Genomic DNA, 21,989 nt, shown 5'->3' on the forward strand with positions numbered 1-21,989 from the left:
TGTTTGAGATAGTGACACACATCTGCTGTCTGATTCAAAAAGTAACATAAATACAATTGTTTTAAGCAAGATGGCATATAATTTTGTAATTCCCTTGAATTTCCTTATTTTCAGTTACATAAAACTATAATATAAATATAAAAAGATTTCAATCCTGAACAACCATTAAATCTCTCATTCACTGTACCTTATCATGTAATTGGCAAGATGAGTGTTCTGTCTGCTATGATGGTGACAATCTGCTAAAATAAATACATTTAACAGGTATTTACAATTTTAAAAACTACCCCGAACACCCGATGTTATTAAGGCTGCATCAAAAATCTGACAATTGTTTTGTGAATTGCTTCTTCAAGTCAAACATTTTTTGGAGCCCTGACATTGTTGATGAAATTATTTTATGGATTACAAATAAAAAAAAAAGAGAAAATCCAAGGGATACAGTGAAGTGAGAGTGAAAAGCTCTTCTACCGTTCTGAATTCTCCCAGCTACGATGAGTTTTCAGGGATGCGTATCATGAATGTTCTTCGATATAATGGTCAAACAGCTGTACCAAGCACAACGAGCACAGTAGCTATGATACTATCATTGGTAAATTGAGAAGTTTCTTAACAAAAAAGTCAAAAAGTCTTGTATATTGTTGAGATAATATTTTAGCAAAACTAGATTCAAAGAAAAATAACTGGGCCAACATCTTACAATTTTGGTATTATTACAAAAGATTTACATGAGAAGTGAAAGAGGCCCTAAAATACACCCCTGTGGCACCCCACATGTGATATCTTTAGAGAGAGCACCAACTTCTGCAACAGACATTTGTTCCAATACCATGCAGCCTGTATGCGTCAGGATGACTCGCAAGCGCTGCGGTGAAAGCTAATGGTATGCAAATAAATGACCAAGTTAATCCCCCCCGCCCCCTTCCCGATGGATTATATCATGATGATGCTTTCACTTTCCATATGACACCATCATTAGGTACAAATTTTGATTTGTCCGACACTTTGGTTTCACTTTGGTATTCCCATCAGTCTCAGTTAAACTAAAGACTTATCAAAATGTTAGCATGCCAGCACGTTAAAGCAAAATGGTGAATATGGTGAATAATATACTCGCAAAACATCAGCATGTTAGCATCTTGACTGAAAGCCTGTCAACCTGCAGATGACATCATTGAACTCACAGAGCTGCGAGCGCTGCTGTGGACTGTTGATCTGCATGGCAGTCATTCCAGAAGTAAGAGAGAGCAGGGCTAGTTTGTTACACTTTTCACTCTCTCTTATATATCTTGGGATCCATAAATCATATAATTATACATGATGTACCGAATGAAAGAGGAAAGTCTCTGGCATATTTTCTGCATTCAACACATTTTGAGATTGTACTTCAGAACAGAGGCAGTCAAATAGCTCATGTGCACTTGTGTCAGTTTGCCCCATCACTGGATATTCGTTGGGAAAGTTTGACATGGTGCTAATCGGCACCACGGCTCGGTCACCACTGGGATGCGGAAGGCTTTACTTGTAGCAGCCTGTCTTTTTTTTATTTTTTATCTCATCTGCTGTTAACTTTGCTCAGTATCGGGCCAGGGTACGGTAGTCAGGTTAATATTAACATTCTGGGCTGTTCTCCTGCCCCGGCCTCACTGCCCTTAACATTAGGATGTCAGGTGGTGTGCTGCCATCTTCTGTTTTTCTTTAATAATCCCTGAATACCTCTTCACCTTTCCTTTTGTCCTATTTTCCTTCTTCCTTCCTTCTAAAATGATGTGAACCCAATTATATGTTAAATATCATTAAACAATCCTTTGACTGCTCATTGGCAAACATTTCTTAAAGTAGCTACCCCTTATTTATTGAACTTTCACTGATGTTGTTATTTACAATGCCACATTCGGTACAATTTCCAAAGAGTGACACGTGTGACAATATGCCCCAAAATCTCCCAAGACAACTTGCCCCATACCGCCATATTTTCTAACACTTGCTAAATCTCTGGTTAGCTTGGCACATTAAATTAGTAAAAAGGTTTAAAAAGATACTATATTAGCTCCTCTACAAAATAAAAATTTATAATTTGTAATATTCCTTACTATAAGAACAAAACTAATTTTTTTTTTGAAATGTACATGTTTTTTTTTAATCAGGGGCGCGAAAAACAGTTAATTTGCGCTAACTTCAGTTCACAGCACGGCTGACCGCTCCCAGGCGAGGAAATTGCATCAGAATAAGTGAATGCACAAAACCAATATTACATTTCTCAGCAATACCCTCTAGTGTTGGAAATAAAAGCGGTGTGACAACAAGGCCCGGTCGCTCCTATATGCGTTGCGCTTCAGCAAAGTTTCTGTCTCGTCTTCACGACAAAAATCAAAACAGATTTTTGCCTCTTGATGTTGTGGGCACATTGGGTGTTTTTTTTTTTTTTTTTTATCATCATAAGCAAGACAGTAAACACCTCCACATTAGCATCACGAGCCGGCAGCGCCCTGAACGCGAGGCTGACCTGCCGATGATTTCAACGTGCCTTCTGAGCAGGACGAAGCGCAGCTCGCCACGAGCCAACAATCAGCAGGCTCGTTCTCAGCTCATTAGCCCCGGCTCCTCTCTCTCTCTCTCTCAGACACACATCTTCCAGAGACTCCGCGCCGCAGCAGGGGGAATGACTGGGATAAATAAGGAATAATCAAGGAATCGTTCTGGCTGCGAGTTGACCTGAATATGGGGTTTCTTACCGTCATGGAAACTCTGCCGACACCCCATTATAATGAATGGAGCAGAGCGTGAAGAAGACTGAGAGAGGGCGACGCATATAACAATCACACTAATGCTCAGGAAGGAGGAGGATGCTCTTTTGTGGTCGACGAATGCTCGTTTCAGTACAACTTTTGCATGCCATGACACCTACCCACAGCCTATATTTAGAGCAGCATAATTTTTGCAAAACAAACAACATGAATTTTTGTAGGGTTTTTTTTCTTCTTTTTTTTTTTTCTTCTTTATAAACTCATGAATAAAACAGTCAGTGAGTAGGCAGATGTGGCTTTTTGCGGAGGACTGGTTCGGAAAAATAACATCCTCCTTAAAACGTCAACACTCACGGCTGACTTAAAAAAAAAGAGAAAAAACATTGATGATGTAGGAGGGGTGACAGACACAATTGTCCCTGTGACCCTTCACAGTTTCACCCTTTAAAGTGTAATTATAATAAATGGTCTCAGGACTAAATATAGCGCATCAAGTCACAAATTTGGAGGATCATTTGGAGGATTCTTGACGATCTGAAAGTGTTCTGACGTGACTAAACATCCCCCAATGCTTCTTTCTCTCCACGTCTTCTTGTCACAAACTTCATTTCGAGCTGATTGACCACAGGTCTTCACAAAGTTCACAGAGCCATGACACATTGCTGCAGTATCAGATCAGGTATCTTCCTCCATGAGGATAATATTTCATGTACAGGACATTCATTTTCTAGTCAACTTCAGCGGTGAGCCGCCAGCGGTCTCTGTCCATCCATCACATCCTGACCTTCAGCACTGTACCCTGACGGCTGCCTGGGGCACACACACAGAGAGAGTGACTAATGTCGTCCCAGCCGCCACCTCCCCGCACCAAAAGGCCCCTGATATCCGTCCAGTATTATCCGAGCCTGGCGTCTACAGATTCCTATCGCTGCTTCCAGCTTTAATTATTCACGCTGCTGAATCACAACGCTCATCAGAGAGATAGCCCGACTGGCCAGCCTGCCCGTCCTCTCCCTCTCTCCGATCCTATCTATCTGGCTGTATGACACTATCTCATCTTTCTTTTATATACTGCAGATTAGAAAGGAGAACAGCTGGACTCGCCTGTGCCTCGGCATACAATGAGGAAAGTATACAGTCTCTAACCAAGACAGGACGTTGGGCAGAGTAGTTTCACCTGCAGTCAAGGTTTGGTTTTTGACAAGTGGGGAGCGCACGATGAAGTCATAGCTTCAACCAGGAAACAAAATACCCACCTGGAATTATGTGAAGGCCTTTTAACGCATTTTTTAAATACATGTTGTGATGAAAGTGAGAATCATGGTTTCTGTACTGAAAATGGTGTGAATTTCTGTGTTTTTTATAGGTATGACAACAATTCAAGCAAAGCGCATGTCAGATGATACAAACAGCATTTGAAGCACCCTCCCGCTGCACCTTTCTGACATCAGACTTAGGGAATGCCTTCATCCTGGGATGCATAAAAGATGAGCAAAGGTGAGAAAGTAGGCATCATAGTCAGTTATCTCACTCAGATCACTTTTTGTACGTAAAAACAATGAACGTCTTTGTGGAAAGCTTCTCCTGGGTGTTCACCTCTCCTCCAGGTGTAGTCATCCAAACAGCTGGAAGCACATCAGCTGACACACCACACCAACTCATTTGTTTCAGGCCTGCCTCGGCCTGCAAATACAGTACATGCAAGAACACATTCCTGGTTGGTCAGCTAGTTAGTTAGTTGAATGCAGTCTAGTTTTTGGCTTGACATCTTTGTAACTAAATATAAAGATGATTGCCACTGTGAGAACCTTCCTGCATTCACACAGTGCAGAGTGGAAGAAGAGGAAAAACACCCCCTATTCTGACTGCGTTATTCTTAGGTGGTGAATTCATTGCAGAGTGAAAACAGATACAAACAAACACTGCATAGCTCATAGATTAGGAGAATGGGTTGGTTTAAATACTGGATTTTGCTTTGATGGAATTATTTTTGACGGAACTGCCAGCGTTGGTGCATTTGCAGCTAGTTTGACATCAGTTTGCTGACATGTCTTTAGGTATTTCCAAGTAGAAGATATTCAGAATCAGAAATGTCAAATATCTCAGTTTCAGAATTGCAATCCGAGTCCGATGTAAATGTTTTCCCCACTTAGCTGCTTGTAATTGCAGTTTAAACAATAAAAGCAGCATCCGAGACTCATAAATCCAAGGGTCTGTTTCCCAGTCGGGACTTTCTGAATTGTATTTCATCTCTCAACAGCAGCAGAGTTAGCATGCGCTCGTTTAAGTTGTTGAAATGTCTTGACAACTGGATGGATTGCCATGAGATTTGATCAAGCGGCAACCGGTAGTGACGGCAGCCATTGGTTTGTGAACAGCGGTTCCGAAACCTCAAGTTTGGAATTTGGCCGGCACCATCTTGCTGGTCCCGAGCGGTTTGGAGCCGGTAGTGTCCATATTGAACTGGGGGGGGAGCGAGCAGTGGATCTGACTCCATTTTATTGGAAACCTGACGATACTAAGTCCCGCCCACCGATAGCCGTAACCTAACGGTTGACACGGCCCGTCAATCAAACAAATACGCCCCCCCCCCCCAAAAAAAAAAAACCCAACAACAACAACAACAAAAAATATGGCTCTTTGAAGGTTATTTTCTAAATAATGACGGGATTATTTTCAGATAGAGCGCCAGATAACTCATAAAAAGGAGCGACTTTAGTCAGCAAACCAAGATAACTCGTGGAGAAATTTTATTGACTTAGAATTTTAGGAGACTAGTTGAATGGGAGTCTATGGATCCGGAGGCTTTTTGGAGCCAACCTCTATTGGCACCCAGTGGTATTGCAGCTTAAGGCACTTCTGCATCCGCCTCATTTTTCAGAACAGAAAGCTACGTCCACTTTTATATACAGCCTGTGGGTTTGTTAGACACATTCACAGTCCTTCTCAAAATGACTTGGTGAATTTTTTTTTCAATACTTTTGTTTATGATCAAGTCTCAAATCAATGAAACTGACATTAGCCTCAGTTGTGTTTGGTTCCACTTTGCAAATATTAACATTGTGAACTGAGATGGAGACGGTAAAACACTGTTCCTACTGAGATGAGTGTTCAGTTTAAGAACTGCCTCACAGAGCTGCGACAAGGCTGCAGACTCTAAGCCTTCTTAACAATGTACCTGCTCTTAGATATAAATATAGACAACAAAATACTTTGACTTTGTTGGTGCTTTCTTACATTTAACTAGAGTAAATGAAATCAAATAACATGAATGAAATGTCAATATTTCATAAAAAATAAAATCAGTTAGGTAATTCTTACATAGGAAATGTCACCCAACAATTATCAGCACTGTGTGGTTATTCTGTGTAGAAGAGGGCCTCCTGATTATGACTAACTCTGCAGCTGTTCACTGGTACCTAATGTGGTTTATCATTGTGATCACGTGTGTCCTTCCTGAATTCTACATCTTTGACTTTAACTACTGTGTGACACCTATGACTGCACCACTGACCGGCTTTATTTTAATCTATAAAAGTACTGGAATTTTGGTGAGACACACACCCTCACATGCACAAACCTCCGCCATATTTAACCTCTGTGCTCCTCACCCCCCCAGCCTGGGACTCTGGATCTTATTTCTTGGTGACAGGTCCGGGACAGAGGAGGCTCATTTTTTGGCTGTTGGGACGAGGACGAGCAGTCCGTGGGGGCGGGGGGGGGGGAGGGGGGACAGTCAGATTGACAGGCCGATGGAGCCGTCACTGGGGGCCAAGGTGTAGAGATGTTCGGGGAGTTGGCGTTGGCGGCTCAAAAGATAAGCATCAGTGAGAATATGAGAGGCGAGATGATAATCTTTCACAGGAAGTCAGGCTATACCATTGCAGAAGAAACCACAGGAGAGAGGCTGACCTTGTGCGCTCGTGCTCTGCTGCATCGCTTTTTGGAGGAGACCAGGCCTCCTACCCACTGCAGACAGGAAGATACTCTGTCATAGAAATGCTGTGTCTAAAACAAAGACCAGTCAGCTCTAAAGTTGATGTGCCGAGCGCTGAGAAGTCGTCTGAAACTTTTGTATGATTGTCAGTTTTGCATTACGGCACCACAGCAGCGGTAAAGCTAAAAAAAAAAAATGTAGGAGCTGTTGTGCAACATTTAGCCGACGCTATTATAGATGACGCTATTATAGATGATACTTTATTTAGACGTGTGTTCAGACCAAGCTAATTTTCCTTTATTTTGCTCAAATTGGCAGCTTAGTCACCCCAAACAACCAGTGTGCCAATAGCACAGACGTTAGCTGCGAGACAGCCATGTACTAACGGTGTAGCTCTGTGTGTGTGTGTGTGTGTGTGTGTGTGTGTGTGTGTGTGTGTGTGTGTGTGTGTGTGTGTGTGTGTGTGTGCGCGCGCGCGTGTGCGCGTTCAGCTCAGCCAATCACTGATCAGCCTCAACACTCATCCGAAACTCCAGTTCTATCAGTTATTTCAGCGCGTTCTCAATCAAAGGGCGTCGAATCCTGCCGTCTTGTCTCAGCGGTTGGCATCAGAGAAATACACACAAGGTGCCGTGTGGCATCTAAGACATGGTTACAACGTACTTTATGTGTTCAGCACAAAAAAGGTCACGTGATACATTCATGAAGTAGCTCATTAAAGTGCAGGGATTACCAAAATTGTTTGTACTATTTGAAATCCTCCCAAATCCACCCACATTGATGAATTTGTTTCTGACTGCATCTTTTGCTGGACTTCATATTGTTGTTGTTTGTCCGAAATTCACCTTGTTTTCCTCTGAGCACGCCTTCGGCGTTCACATTAAATCTATGTGTGTAATAGGGAAAGAAAACATTTTTTATTTTCATAATTTGGGATCTTTTTGTTGAGCGAACGAATGTCCGTGTTAGTCAAACCCGTGTGGAAGAGAAAAACAAGACAAACGGAATAAATCATTTCCTGAACTCTCTCTTCTGGACTTTCATCGCATTTTTCGGACCAACTTCCTGGTTCAACAGTACTTGCAGTACTTGCCATAATTCTGCCCTCTCATGGTTTTCTTGTGATGCAGGTTTATGACTGGTGTGCTGAACCTTCGGTCCAAATGAAGTGGCAGCTTATCTGGAAGAAACTGTGAGCCTGCCTAGAGACTTCATCGACGGTGAGTACAGTGTTATCATGAGCGATGCAACACATGGCCAGAACAACAGAAATTAAGCTCATCTTCTAATAACAAGAGTTCCCCTTTAACACTACAATCTTCGGACTGAGTGGCCCAAAAGTTAAGTAAGTGCTGAGGCCACCGTTTTTTGAGGGTAAGAGAAAAAGGCTTTTAAGCAGAACATCACTCACAAATCTTCCTGGACTGGCTCAAGTTTAAAGTCTCTTTCCGTCTAAATTATAACTTGTGCATAACATGTAACCATGAAGCTGTGAGTGCTGAAGATGTGACCGAAAACTCGTGTGAGCTGTGTTTTCTAAGTAAAACCTTGATGGCAGACGCTTTTCTAAGTGTTTATGCTTCAAAATAAAAAATAAAACACTGAAGTGAAATCTTCCTTTGAAAGGTTAATCTTGACTGAAAAATTACGATTTGGTTTCACCTTCATGTTTGATACAGAGATGAAGGCAGATGGTGATGTTGACAACAGTAAATGTCACCCTGCTTCCTTTGGCACTTGGCAGAGCAGCTGTTGAAATGTCAGTATGTTCCTGCTCAAATGAACAGAAATACTTATCACAGTAGCGGATTCATTTAACCTTGATTTAGCGAGGAAATGGTCCGGGGTTGGACTTTGAATACAGTCAAAGAGCTTGTACGTGGAAACTTTGTGCTTTGAAGTGTCGACTTTGAAAGACAAAAGCTCGACACAGGAAACATTTCTGATTTTTCATTTGGCAAAAAATTTCAGCAGAAGTTAAAGACAAATGTGAAAAAACTAAAAAAATTCCAGTTTTACAAACAATGCATTCGCAAAATGTTTTGTTTCTTCGCTAAACTGACGTCTTTCTACATGAAGTCAAATCAGAGCACAGATGCACAAGACAAAGCCCTCCACCAACAGCCCTTTTATTGTCTAAAGCAGCGCAGTCCTCAGGTTATAGGCCAGCTATTCACCGCACAGGAAGTTATTTTAAGTTGCTGCAGTGGGCTGCTTAACTCTGACAGCCTCAGTTGAAGCAACAGAAGTGTTTCTGTGTATTTACAGGAGGGAAGAAAAACTGCAGACGCTTTTTTTCTGTAACCAAAACACAAACCAAGCAGGCAGAAATTGCCGGACACCCACTGATGCTGGCGCACTCGCTGTGCACGTCTTCGGAAAAGGTAGGTGACTTTTAAATAGTTTCCTACTTTCAAATTCTGTCTTTGTTAGTGTATAAAAGCTACGGCAGACCGGAGAGGCAGAAAGGTTTTTCTGTAAAGTAAAATGAAAGCTCTGGTTTTCAGCAAAAAAAATGAGAATCTCACTTCAATTATAATTCAAAAACAAGCCTCTAGTTGCTTGCAATTGCAATGACGTTTTATTTTATATGGAGGTGGTGTTGGTAAATTGAATTGCATCTCATGCTACAATAAATACACTCTACATAATAGTTAACCTTCCTGTTGTCCTCGGGTCTTTCGCGACCCAAAATGGTTTTGCAAATTAGTCACAAAAGACCCGAGGACAACAGGAAGGTTTTAAAGCACAACAATAATTAGTTTCCTTAGAAACATTCACATAATTCACGTACATTTTAAAATAAAAATTGTAAAAACTTTTTGTTGAGCAGTTTTTTTTTTTGAAAAGATGCTTAAATTGGGGCCTCGATACATAAACATGTATGTCAACACCAATACCGATTATAATCAACAATAGTGAATGACATTTTATGACAATCCTAATATCGACAGTGTATCCTGGTCTGAGCCTGCTGATAGTGTTTCTCTGAGCCCTCTCTCGCTCTCTGCCGCTGATGCTTTCTTGACGGCCGTAGCGAAGCCAGGTCACAAATCCCGAAGTCGTCTGGTGGTTTGAGTTGCCACAAATCCTCTGCACCCAATTTCCATGGGGCAGAAGTTTATTTTCCGGACTAACTGCTCAACCTCAGATGCCAGCTCCATGTATCTAATCTCCTTCCCCTTCATACATCTCATCCCACCCCTCTTCCCATGGCCCAGTAAACTCTGCAAAGTAGTCAGAGAGCCCCACTGAGAGTTGGACCACAGTGACAAATCCAAAACTGAGTTTGACTCCCCCCCCCCCCCCGTCTGTGTGCTGCTAGTTGGTAGCCTGTGATGTCTGCTGGCATGTTCACAATCCCTGGGCCTTGCTAAAATGTCCTTCTATTTTGGGTTAGGTTTTCCTTCCTGCTTCCTGTTTTCTTCTCCTTCACAGCCAAATGGATTTAAAGATCAAAACCTGTCAATCACAGTGTGGTGGATTAGTCCTGACTCTGTTTCTCCTTCTCTTCATGCCTCGCTCCCTGGAAATATGATTTTAAAATTGATGCACTGTGTTGTTGTTTTTTTAAAAAGCTCAAAAGGCGATGATTTGTGGTGAAGACCCGTGTCTCTGTGTCAGTGCAGCAACACAACTCATGTGAAAGTCAAAGTGTAGCGGCCATTTTTTAGCCCTTCAGTTGCTTTGTTGTTGCACTTCATTTCTGTCCATTTGATCTGGAGCGTCTAACACGGCAGCACTTACTAACTTACTGAATGTGACCAAACAAAATCTGAACAATGTCAGTACTGTCTTTCTCATATTCCTCACATTGTGGAGTACCTAAAGTCTGACACTTTCTCTGCACTCTGACACCCAACCTTAACCTCCCCCTTTTATTAAAAACCACTAAAAGCTTGGGAACATTTTTATTCATCGGACCCTTCTATAGTGATTCAATAAGAATATGCCCCTATCGATGACAGCAAATTCAACAAAACACCTTTTAGCTTTGTGTACACTCGTATTACAAAATACGGAACTGTTGTCTCTGTGGTCTTGGTATCTTAAAATGGTTGACGCCGCTCAATCGCAAAGCTCTATGCTTTTAAAAGATGCACAGTACAGATCGTTAAATTTGAGCCATGAAGTGGCCGGTCCCATTCACCCTGCCTGTATTCAGGTTAGTTAGTGTTTAAGGGTCAGAGGATCCCCATGTTAAAAGTTTTCTCATTTCATAGCTAAATTTTGGTGTTGTCATGATCTGCAGGTGTTGTCACTTTAATTTTCGGAGTATTTTGGGATGAATTTGTAATTTCCCTCGAGGTCAACCGTCAACTGACTGAACTTAAGATAAGTATTGTAAAAACAATGGTGGTAACCAGCACCACTCCCTTCACCAACAGAGATGGTATTTTAGATCAATATTTTGATATTGCTGATGTTCTTTACAGTACGTTGGTCGTGCTTAACCAACCAAGTGCCACATTTAAACACAGTGTTGATCATTCTGTCTTTAACCAAAATTCTGTGTTATGTTTCCTTACAGTCACGTAATTGTCCAGCGCAGCATTGTTTCTTATATATATTATTATTATTATTATTATATATTATTATTATTATTATTATTATTATTATTATTATTATTATTATGCTGATGATGCTGGATTGCACCTCTCAGAAATTCAAAAGAAGTTTAATTAACTATTATTCCAATTATAACTCCTACTGTTACAATTTTTGCACAAGTGTCTCCTTTGACCCTTTAGGAATCTGATGGGTTGTGTTGTGAGGCACGACAATATCGAACAGCATAAATCTTAAATATTACATGATTGCCCGGATCAGCTACAACTGTACACGACATTTTCATTCCTCAGAACGAGACCAGCATCCATTTTTATTGACATTAGATGACCTGGCTGAACATTGATATAAGCATGAATATTCTAGTGAACCATTTCTTATATCTTCGGTGATGTTCGTCACTACGAGCATTGTGCAACTGATTTTAGAATTATATTCCTTTTTTATTAAAAAATAAATATATATATATATTTTGTAAGTATAGTGTTCATCTAAAGTTAGATTTAACCAAGAAGCAGTTCTTTTTAATATGAACATGTAAATATAATTGCATTAGAAAGACAACGTGTTCCTGGAGGAAAATAAAATAATAAACCTTTCAATATAAAAAAAAAAAGTTTCACACTAAATTAATGTTGTAAATATGAAATGTTACAAATATAATTCAGACCGCCAACAAAAACGGAGTGAAACCTGAAAACAGCAGGAGGCCACCAACAGCTCTGTTTTGGTTTATATAAAGACCTCGTTCTTCTGCGTGTGTTGGCTGCTGAGGAAGAAAAGTCCAAGGACAAACTGGGTTGGAAGGCCACATTCTTCAGCAGAACACCCAACTAATGATGTTTTTTCATTTTTGTTTTCGCCCCCTCGTTAGCTGCAGAGAGAGGGAACAGCCATGAGTCTGCTGTTATAATGGTGAGTTATGGCGCTCGCGTCCGCAGCGTTTCCCCGCTGGTTCCACATGAACGTTCCCAGGGGGAACTTTGTGAGCCTGCAGCCCCCTGTGTAATTACCTTTTAGCACAGAAATGAGCAAAGAGGGAGATTCTGCTCTGTCATTGTTAGTGCGGAGTAAAAACAACACAGAGCAGGCGATGATTCTTGTCTGTATTTTCACTGGAATTTACAAAAGTTGTTTTTGTTGCATTAATATTCATTTTGTAGTTAAATTATGAAATATTGATTTAGTCTAATGAATGTATACAGTAATCTTCTCTAAAATTCATAGAGGCTGATTAGATTAATATGCATTATGTCATTTGAGGGAGAGTTATAGTCACTGTCACCGACCTGTGTTCAGATTGTAAGACATTACTTCAGTTCAATACATCTCTATTATAGGTCTATGACGTAAGGCTGTAAAAGCTGTAGTTGTTTTTCATTCCACATAAATGTCTTATTTTGGTTATGAATAAGACATGCATATTTCTCTGTAGAAAACTCACACTCTTAATCTTTGTATACTGTGTTTACTTTGTGCTTTGTGGAAACTGGCTGTTATCTTCAGATGCTTTTTACGATGTACTTCTTCAAACGTCTTCAGCTGACGACGCTTCTCAGAAATGCAGCAAAGAACAATAACACGCAGTTTTAAGTGTTTTCTTGGATGCTTTTTTATTAGCTAAAATAGCCCTCTGTCGGTTTACGTCCATTTTCCTGTATGTCAGAATTTCCATCTAAAATGCAGTGACGCAAGTATGACTAGAGGCTGTAGTGGGTTCATTGAAAGTTCTATACCAGTGTTTATCATCCACACGTACCTGTAAGATATATGAATGAACCGCTTCGATCGTTATAGGCATGTGCAGACTGCAGGTGTTGGTCCCAGGGAGGGATCAGATACAGCAGATCTTTTCAAATCAATACAACAGTCAGCTCCGGCTGAACTCTGTTTGGATTCAAATCAGACTCAGAATCAGCTTTATTGGCCAGTTATGTTTATACATACCAGGAATTTGATTCCCATTGTCCTTGTTCTCAACATACACACGCAGAAACAGATATAGATAGACCTACATATATACAGTTTAAGGCGTATGTACAGCCAAAAATGGTGCAATTGTGCAAAATGTTGTGTTAAAGTTAATTAAACTCTATCAATGACTTCATAAAGAAATTCTGTAGAAATTCAACATCATAAAAAAAAAAAAAAAAAAAAAGGAACCAAAGTACAAAAACATGTCACAGAACTGAACTAAAACTCAAAATTGTTGTTTTTGTTAGATGGACATAATTATGTTTTTAACCTATTTTGCCTCGTTAAATCAGATATCATAATAATTGCCGTGCTGTCTAAATCTCAATGAGACCGCGTTATCATTGCTCAGTTTGTTGAGGCACTCTCATCTAATTGTCCCTTCCAAAAAAAAAAAAAAATTCACACAATCTCCTCAGAACAATAAATGTGCTGCAGCTACATAAACTGGAATTTCCTTCCTGTGGTGAAATAGTCATGTTGAGTGTTACATACATGCCATATGGTGACACTGCACCCGCTGAACACAAACATCCATTTCCTCCAGGAGGTGGGGTGGAAGTCAGTGCGGACTCTCCTCCTCATTACAGACAAACCAGTTGTGATGTGGAGCAAACAGCTTTTAAATTGAATGAGACACACTGGTGTGATTGGGTGTGATTAATGCACCCACTGATAATGTATTCATCTCACCCGCACCTTTTTTTTTTTTTTTTTTTTTCCACAGCTTCGCCAAAGGTGCACATAACGGTCCCAATGCACTTTGCGTCATATGCCATCAAATCAGAAATAGACAAAGCTTGTGCTTTACCAGCGTGTCACGCACTGTCACTTTTTTCTCTGACTGTAAATGTGTGGGTCTGTAAAGAGAGACGCTTTAAAAAGGAAAACTCTCGGAGACGAGCAGCGGGTTATGTTGCAACACCTCCAAATAACTTCCTTTTGCTTATCAGCGTGGTATACGTACAGAATCTTAAAACCATCTACTCAGAATGTATTCTGTATAAATCGGCTGATGTAAAGAAGCAAAAGCAAAAAAAAATGCTGACCCTACGGATTTCCTTGTTTTTGTACACTGAAGCGTGTTCATGTATTACAAAGCTGCAATTTTCTCTTCGCAGAATCGCAGCACGGCCGACAGGAAAAGAGCTCGACAATGTGGTAACTATAACAATGTGACGGAGCCCGAGTACGACGTGGTGGACGACCACGTGGAAGTGTTCAACGTGCGCATACTTCCTGCGAAGCCCATAGATGATGAGAGAACGTACGCAGGTAGAGAAGGAAACCATGATACACTTACCACTTGCTCATCTTCGTTTTTCACTTTTGTTTCACTTCCCGTTTGGGTTGTTTAGATTTTAGTATTAGAATCGAGTTTCAATGAAATTTGTGTTCTGGTTTTGGTTTCATGAGTTACTGTTGACTTTAAGTCTCACTTTAAAAAGGCACGTTATTTTGTATCCCAAAATCAAAACCTGTGAAACTAAACATTATTTTTATTGCACAAGTTAACCCGAGGCTCCATTTGCTTTATTATTATTTTAGTTTGTTTTAAACCCTCGGTGGGCCGAGACGTGAAGTGAGTAACTCTGTCCATCTGTAGGCAGTCAAGCTGACCTTTAATGAACATCAATCCACCTGTCTTTCACTTCTCCCCAAATATATGCAAATACAATACATCTATTTCATAAATATAGTGTCATATTCACATCCAAAACCATAGAAATAAACTATTAAGTCCCAAACTTGTACAAACTCTAAAGTGCACTTTAGCTGACACAATGAGGCTGAGTATGTTTCACTTTCCTACACAGAAAAACTCCAGTGAATATAATTAGAATGAAGCTGAATGAAGTGCAAGAGAAATACAAAAAATAGAAAAAAACAACAACTCCACTGCAGACTGTGGTGAGAATGAAAGCAGCGTGGATGTGAGAGAGAGCTCACGCTGAGTGAGCATGATCTGCCAGTGGGTCTCCAGGGCCATCTGTTGGCTGAGTCAGACTGCGGGAGATTACAATTATCCAGGAGCCGAAGGGGAGGAGAGGAAAGCGTGTAGTGTGAACAGACTCCCTTTACTCTCCTGCATGGATGTGGCCCACAGCCAGGGGCCTCACAGCTGCACGTCGACAACTTCATACTGAATGTGGCTTTTAAATTTGTTCACACTCTGAGTATTTTCCCTCTGTAATCAATACAGTCTGCCTCCGCAGTGCACTACTGGGACCGGCATCGACCGACTTAGGAGAATGATACAAACTCAAAGAGTGTTTCAAGTGTCAACTAACAGTGGAACTGAAACTTGTAGCATTACTGATCAAAGTGTGGCCATCACAGTTTCTTTTTTGCTTTCAAGACAGGGATCTTGTGCGGTCAACGTCTGCTCAGAGCCTTTCATCAGCCTCCACTGTAAGGTTTCTTTTGTTGCTCTTTAATGAATGTACTATTCCAGCTGAACTTCTCTGCGGTCTGTACTCTACACTTCGCTGTGCTCTTCACTCAATCAGGGTAACTCTGACATCCTTCCCAGATTACCACCCAGAAGAACCGTACACATGTCAGGTAAAGTTTCAAAACATGGCATGATTAGAAATGTGATGATTGTGGTGCAGACGTGTCAAAGTAATCGTGGGAGAAGCTCAAATCTAAGGGAATTATGTAACTTTCGGAAAATATATATATCAAATAAATAAGTTAAATACATAAGCGCACAGTTTCTGCAGAGGCCTTGCTATTGCAGACTGTGTTGGTCTGGTACAAGTAGCATATGGTGGCACATATGAGCTAAAATTAGCAAAGTTTAGACAGATATTATTGAGTCTTGTCACTGACTTTATGACTTTTCTCTTCTCGGCTATTGGCTGCTGCTCAGAAAAAGGTACATTGGGTCACTAAAGCAGTATAATTTAATACATACATATAGTTAACATTCAATTAAATGGCCGTGTGGAATATGAAAGAGTTGCTAATAATACTGAAAACACTGAGAATCGTCATCCATGTTGGCAGGGTTGTTTTTTTTAGCACAGTGAATTGATTTTACTGCACAATTACTGCATTGTTCAAACCTTTGTTTTCAGGAAAATATCTATGATAAATCTCCTGTATTCTGCAGTTAAGTTCAAAACTATAGTGATAACTCTGTATCATGCAAAAAACATGTAATGCACCCTTCACATCACACTGTGAAAACCACTTGTGAAAAACCTATATTTTCGGTTTAAGAAAACAAATCCATGAATCCATGTAATCAGGGTTAGAAAAGGATTTCTTTAAGGATAAACCATGTTGTTTTCTCACAGACTTGAACTCCTGTCTCCAGGTTATAAGTCCTGTGTTTGAACCCGTCCAACCACCCCTGACCTACCTTTCTACTCAGACTTTAGTACTTTTGTGCTTTGTCAAATGACCTCGCACGACCTCCGTCACATGACCTCCCTCTTTGACCCCGGTCATGTGTGCGTGTACTTTTCTCACTGGGGCGAGGCAAAACACTGACACAGTATCCTCTGTAGTGAACCGATGGGTTTGTTGTGATGCCCGGCTGCTAGTAAACACAATCAACCAACTATTATCTGTAGACACGGATATTTGATTTTCTTCAATTGTTGCTTAAGATCAAAGAATAAATTAAAAAAAAACAAGTTGATATTGAATTCAGCGTTTGTCACGTGACCAGAAACACACCTCCAAACAACCTGAGTATTAAAGCGTATTGGTATATGCTGTCAGACCACAATGAAAAATACAAGATCTTTTACTGACGGGGGTTACAGCTACTGACCTCAATACATTGAAGCGTGTAACACTACAGTTGCTTATCTTCACACCAGATTAATGACTCTCTGTTGTAACTTCAAAAAAAAAAAAAGCTCTAAACATCTTAAAATAATGTAAAACCTGCCAAGTAACCACTATCAGCCATGCATAAATATAGTAGAGTGCATTATTTCCTTTTAAATTGGATAAAAGCTGAATGTTTCCCGAAAGAATCGATCGCTTAAAACTGCCAGTCAGTGCTTACTTTTCACATCCGCCTTTTTTTAGGGCCCGCTGTGAACAGAAACCTGAAGCCCAGCAGACGAAAGGCCAAACCAGGTAACACATCTGAATAACTAAAAAAAAAAAAAAAAACTTCTCTCTCAGGGTCACAAAAACATCTCAAATATTCACGTTTCATTTACAGAAAAGAAGTTCCCACCTGTGCAGCCAGGAGAGCCGGTAAACACCTGAGACATGTACAACAAGGCAAACTTATTTTGTGTCTATAAATCGTGTTGATTGAAACTCAGATCACTTTCCTCTCTTTCTTTCCTCACAGCACTCACACAGGTAATTTTTTTTTCTCTCGCTACTCTGGTTATTCTTTGTTGGGTTGAAACGGGTGATGGGTGGACTCACGGCTTTCGTCTGTGCTCCTCCAGGCATTCTCCATCCTCTTCGCCCTTCACCTTGGAGTTGACTAATCACATGGCTGGAATGCTTCTCAATGAACCCTGCAGGAGAGAGTGAGTACAGTTTTACTGTCCCGGAAAGCAGGTAGTCCTAATAAGTCTTCAATGTTGCTTCAGAGAACTTGCATGACTGCACAGTACAGTTTGTACAGTGTGGCAGTGACACCATCTGCTGGTTGGAAAAATAATCACAGAAAAGGCTTTATTCACAAAGCATATTGACATGTTCATATGTTCTTTTTTTTTTTTTTTTATTTCATTAGACAACAGTGGACAACAAAAAAAGTAAGAGGAGAACTATTTTAATAATAACTTAGAAAATCTATTTAGTGTCTTAAAATCACGGTGACTCCTGTAACCCCGAAATAATAAATAATAATGTTTTTCTGGAAATATATTATCAATCAGCCCTTTCAGAAGTGATATTATCATTATAATTTCACAAATTATATATTTTTCCACCTAATTTATCTTTTAACTTGCAGTAAAAACAAAAAAAAGTAATTTTTGTTTCATGTCTTTTTAATGTTTCTAACAGGGAGAATTCAGTTACACAAAAGGTAAGGTAAAATAAAACTAAAGAGTTAATGAATATCCTATTTTGTAGAAAATCATCTTCCTATATGCGATTTTGTTGAATGTATTTTTAGGTGCACACAGTGCTGAAAGTGTTTCAGAGAACAGTCACAGACATTCTTTGGATTTGGAGACTCACATCCTAGAAAACAGGTGAGACTTATATTTCACGTATATGTCATGGTTGAAATGCACTTATTGTAAGTCGCTTTGGACAAAAGCGTCAGCTAAATGAAATGAAATGTAATATTTCTCAGGCTTTTCAGGACGTCACGTTACATCACGTCTGATTTAAATGTGCTTTTTCCTTCCTTTATTTAGATCACAACTAAATCTTGGTAAGTATGTTAGAGAGCAATATTTTTTTGATTACAGTTAATGATGAAATAAATCAACATTACCGTGTATTTAAAGAAAGGGTGCCATCAAAACGTCATCACCATGAGTGGCCGCAGACTAAAGAAGACTTTGACCTGCACGACTTTGCTCCGATAGAAAAGCCTCAACAGGTAAACAAGCTGCTACATAATCAATTCAAATTCGTCATATAATGCAGAATAATATCTGCTCTTTCACCACATGATATTGAGTGGCTGTGAAAGTCATTGATCACTGAACTGTATGGCAGACCTACTGCGAGGGGGACTGGTATGTCGGAGCTTGCAGTCGAGCAGATGCCGAGCACGCCTTACACCTGGTGAACAAGGTACCTCAAAATGAATGCGAAATGTACCCGATGTACCTGAATATGGTCGAAGCTTAGTTTGATGTTATGAAAAACACACTCACTCAATCTTCAAACAAAGACTGGAAACAGGGGGAAACAGTTAGCCTGGCTGTGTTCAAAACACACAAGTACACCAGCAAACAAGCAAGCTACAAAAACCAAACAACAGGTTGTGGTTTTACAGATTATTATGCGACTGTCTTAACCATGCCTTCTTCTTTTCACAATTCCTGAGTAGGACGGAGCGTTTTTGATACGAGACTGCTCCATCAACACCAGCAGTGAACCCTTGGTACTGGTTGTGTATCACGAGAAGAAAGTCTATAATGTAAAGATTCGGTACATCGAGAGCACGAGCAAGTTCGCCCTGGGAACGGGACAACGTTCGAATGACGTGAGTGGACGAGCGCCTAAGAGACAGTTTGACAAACGCCCTTCTCCGGCATTACATTCACTGTAACTCACTTCCTTTCTGTTTCTCCTCAGATGTTTGACTCTGTGGCAGACATCATCAAGTTCCACTCCATATTTCCAATAGTACTCATCAGTCTCAGAAATATGCCCGCAAACAAATGTCCAGAAAACTGTGTGCTGACATGTCCAGTAACAAAAAGGGATGTTGACCAGCTGCTACAATAACAAAAGCAAAAGATAATCTGTTCAATCCCATCTGGTTCCTCACATCCTGCTGTGTATTATAATTTTTTTTTTTATCATGTTAGGAAAAATTACTTTGCATACAATTGTGTTGATCAGAACCGAACATCATTTATAACTGCGATGAATAATTATTTGGATAATCCCATTAACTGTTATCAGTTGTTTTTATTTTTGTTACAAAGAGTTCAAAACCAAACCTTCATGATATATTTTTCTTGTACCAACAACTCCAATAAACAAAGATTATCTACATATAAAAACAGCAAACACATATGTCACAATAAAAGCAGAGTATTTGTCATTGTTTTCTTGGTATATAAATTCAATTACGATAAAAAAATTTCTAACAAATAAACTACACATTGAGTACAAAAATACTTTGCAATTCTTATTTTGTCCTTTTTTGTTGTTGATCAAGCTGAATGTTTTCATGGTTTTCAGCCATATTTTATTCCATTAGAACCGGGAAGCATGCAAACAAAGTGGGATGTAGGCGGCTAAATCAAAATGATAAAATAGTCAGCATGATTATTATTTGTTTGTTTTGCACCTGCTGGGGGTCCAGCAGGTGCCCTGCAGTGTCCTTCAGGTGGGCCAACACCAGTCTTTCAAAAGACTTCATGGCTACAGACGTCAGGGTGACGGGTCTGTGGTCATTTAGTCCTGTGATGGAGGTGGGTTTTTTTTACCGTTTGTTGTTGTTGTTGTTGTTGTTGCGTCGGCGCACACACACATGCCCTCACAAAAACTGATGCACGATGTTGCACGGGGAACGGGGCGAAATGCGTCCCGCGTACCCGTACAGCAGTGGTGTTATTGTCTCTGGAGGGACACGTAACGCAGCTGTCTGTATTTGGGAAGTTCGTGGCTGAGGTTTTTGCTTCTGTTAAAAAATAAATAAATAAATCCCCACCTCCCCAAGAACAATGAGCAGGGAGTCCGGGCGGGGTTTCTCCACGTTGTTCATCTGGTCAGCCGGGTGTTGGGAGGCCTTCCGGTGGGACGTAAAACACCGACCTGAATGAACGAGGACGGTTTGCAGTTTATGAACAGGGTCTCTTTAAGTTTGAGGACCGCATGATTTCTGTAACATGTGATTTAAGAACTAATTATTAAAATGGAAATAACTAGATACCTCAAAAAAAAAAAAAAATTGTACACGTAGCGCTGTAAGTAGGTGTACAATTTTAACAACCACCAGCCAGACTGAAGCAGGATTGTTTTTCTTGACCGTTAACATGAATCTAAATGAAAAGTCTATTTAGGTCAGTTCATTTTCAGCCTCGTCTAACAGTCTAATTAACCCTCGTCGTTGTAATCTACCGTGACCAATTTCTTCTCAAGATGTTTCGGACATGTTATTCGCTGAAGTCCGTTGAGCTGCTGTGGTTTACAGGAACCTGCTTTGTTGACGAGTACAAACATAATTAACATTATCGGGAACACCTGCGCTGTTTGTTTCAGAACAAATCAAAATGGCCGCTGTAAACAAAGAAAAAAAAAATGTAACCTTAAGAAAGGTTTTGTGCTGATCAAGAAAACGTCACGTCATGACCTCTGCTGAACAAAGAGGAGTAGACCATCAAAGTTGAACATATTTACGTTGTTTTTAATAGAAAAAAGAGGAGTTACACAAATGTTATTATAAAAGCATGGATCACAATGATAATGAACACTGCAAATGGAATTAAACCATAAAACACTTGACTAATTCTCACACGGATGAGAAGGGAGTTTCTTGGCAAAGGAAAGCATTCGGAAACAACTTGAAAAGAATGACATGTAACAAAGGCTTCACAGCAGCTTTAGACACTGCAGTGTAACGAGAGTAAAACCGCATCGGGTTGATGCAGAAGACGCCTTTCTCTACCGAGTACGAACACCAGTTATCACATTTTATATTTATAGGTATATACACAGTAAAATCTGAACGTGACTTAAGACGTATGTACACAATATAAGCTGGAGGCAACCGACACCTATAAACGTATAGGCCTCGGCGTCCTCGCACGTGATGGTTATATTATAAACAAGAACACACAGGTGTCGTAATGCTGTCGTAAGAAGAGAAACAGATCTGCAAAATATCAGGACAGGAGTTTGGTTGATGTTTATGAAAAATATACAACAGCTTTTAGGTGCTCAAAGGATCTCCACAGGCATTGAGCATCTTCACGGAAGGAAAATGCAAAAAAAAAAAAAAACAAAAAAAAAACAGCACATGGCTTTTTTTTTTCTTTTCTATTACAGTAATAAACCAGTCTGGGTTGCTTTTATCTGTCTCAAAGTTATTTGAAGAGAAAATAAAAACCGCCTCAGGAAGTGAGGTCCGACAGGATTTT

General features: G+C 40.1%; 1 protein-coding gene across 1 annotated transcript; it reads left to right on the forward strand.

Moving 5' to 3' along the window:
- The first annotated feature begins 8,951 nt into the window (after positions 1 to 8,951).
- LOC138618682 (cytokine-dependent hematopoietic cell linker-like) lies at positions 8,952 to 20,008 on the forward strand. The gene is made up of 17 exons (XM_069694595.1): positions 8,952 to 9,068; positions 12,128 to 12,168; positions 14,349 to 14,502; positions 15,587 to 15,639; positions 15,738 to 15,792; positions 17,278 to 17,328; positions 17,417 to 17,460; positions 17,552 to 17,562; positions 17,655 to 17,738; positions 17,948 to 17,969; positions 18,223 to 18,244; positions 18,335 to 18,413; positions 18,582 to 18,598; positions 18,675 to 18,769; positions 18,889 to 18,966; positions 19,226 to 19,381; positions 19,474 to 20,008. The coding sequence occupies exons 2-17, from the start codon at positions 12,166 to 12,168 to the stop codon at positions 19,624 to 19,626; spliced, it is 1,077 nt and encodes a 358-aa protein (XP_069550696.1). The 5' UTR covers positions 8,952 to 9,068; positions 12,128 to 12,165; the 3' UTR covers positions 19,627 to 20,008.
- Positions 20,009 to 21,989: the final 1,981 nt, after the last annotated feature.

This window comes from Brachyistius frenatus, unplaced genomic scaffold (assembly GCF_029030835.1).
Source record: "Brachyistius frenatus isolate BFR_SWC_R1_liver_20210118 unplaced genomic scaffold, ASM2903083v1 Contig_17, whole genome shotgun sequence".
In the NCBI taxonomy this organism is placed as follows: Eukaryota; Metazoa; Chordata; class Actinopteri; family Embiotocidae; genus Brachyistius; species Brachyistius frenatus.

Excerpts from the sequence above, each read along its gene's own strand:
- LOC138618682 (XM_069694595.1), top strand. Across the intron at positions 15,640-15,737 it reads GCCTTTCATCAGCCTCCACT|GGTAACTCTGACATCCTTCC; the intron begins GTAAGGTTTCTT and ends TCACTCAATCAG. Across the intron at positions 18,770-18,888 it reads CGATAGAAAAGCCTCAACAG|ACCTACTGCGAGGGGGACTG; the intron begins GTAAACAAGCTG and ends ACTGTATGGCAG.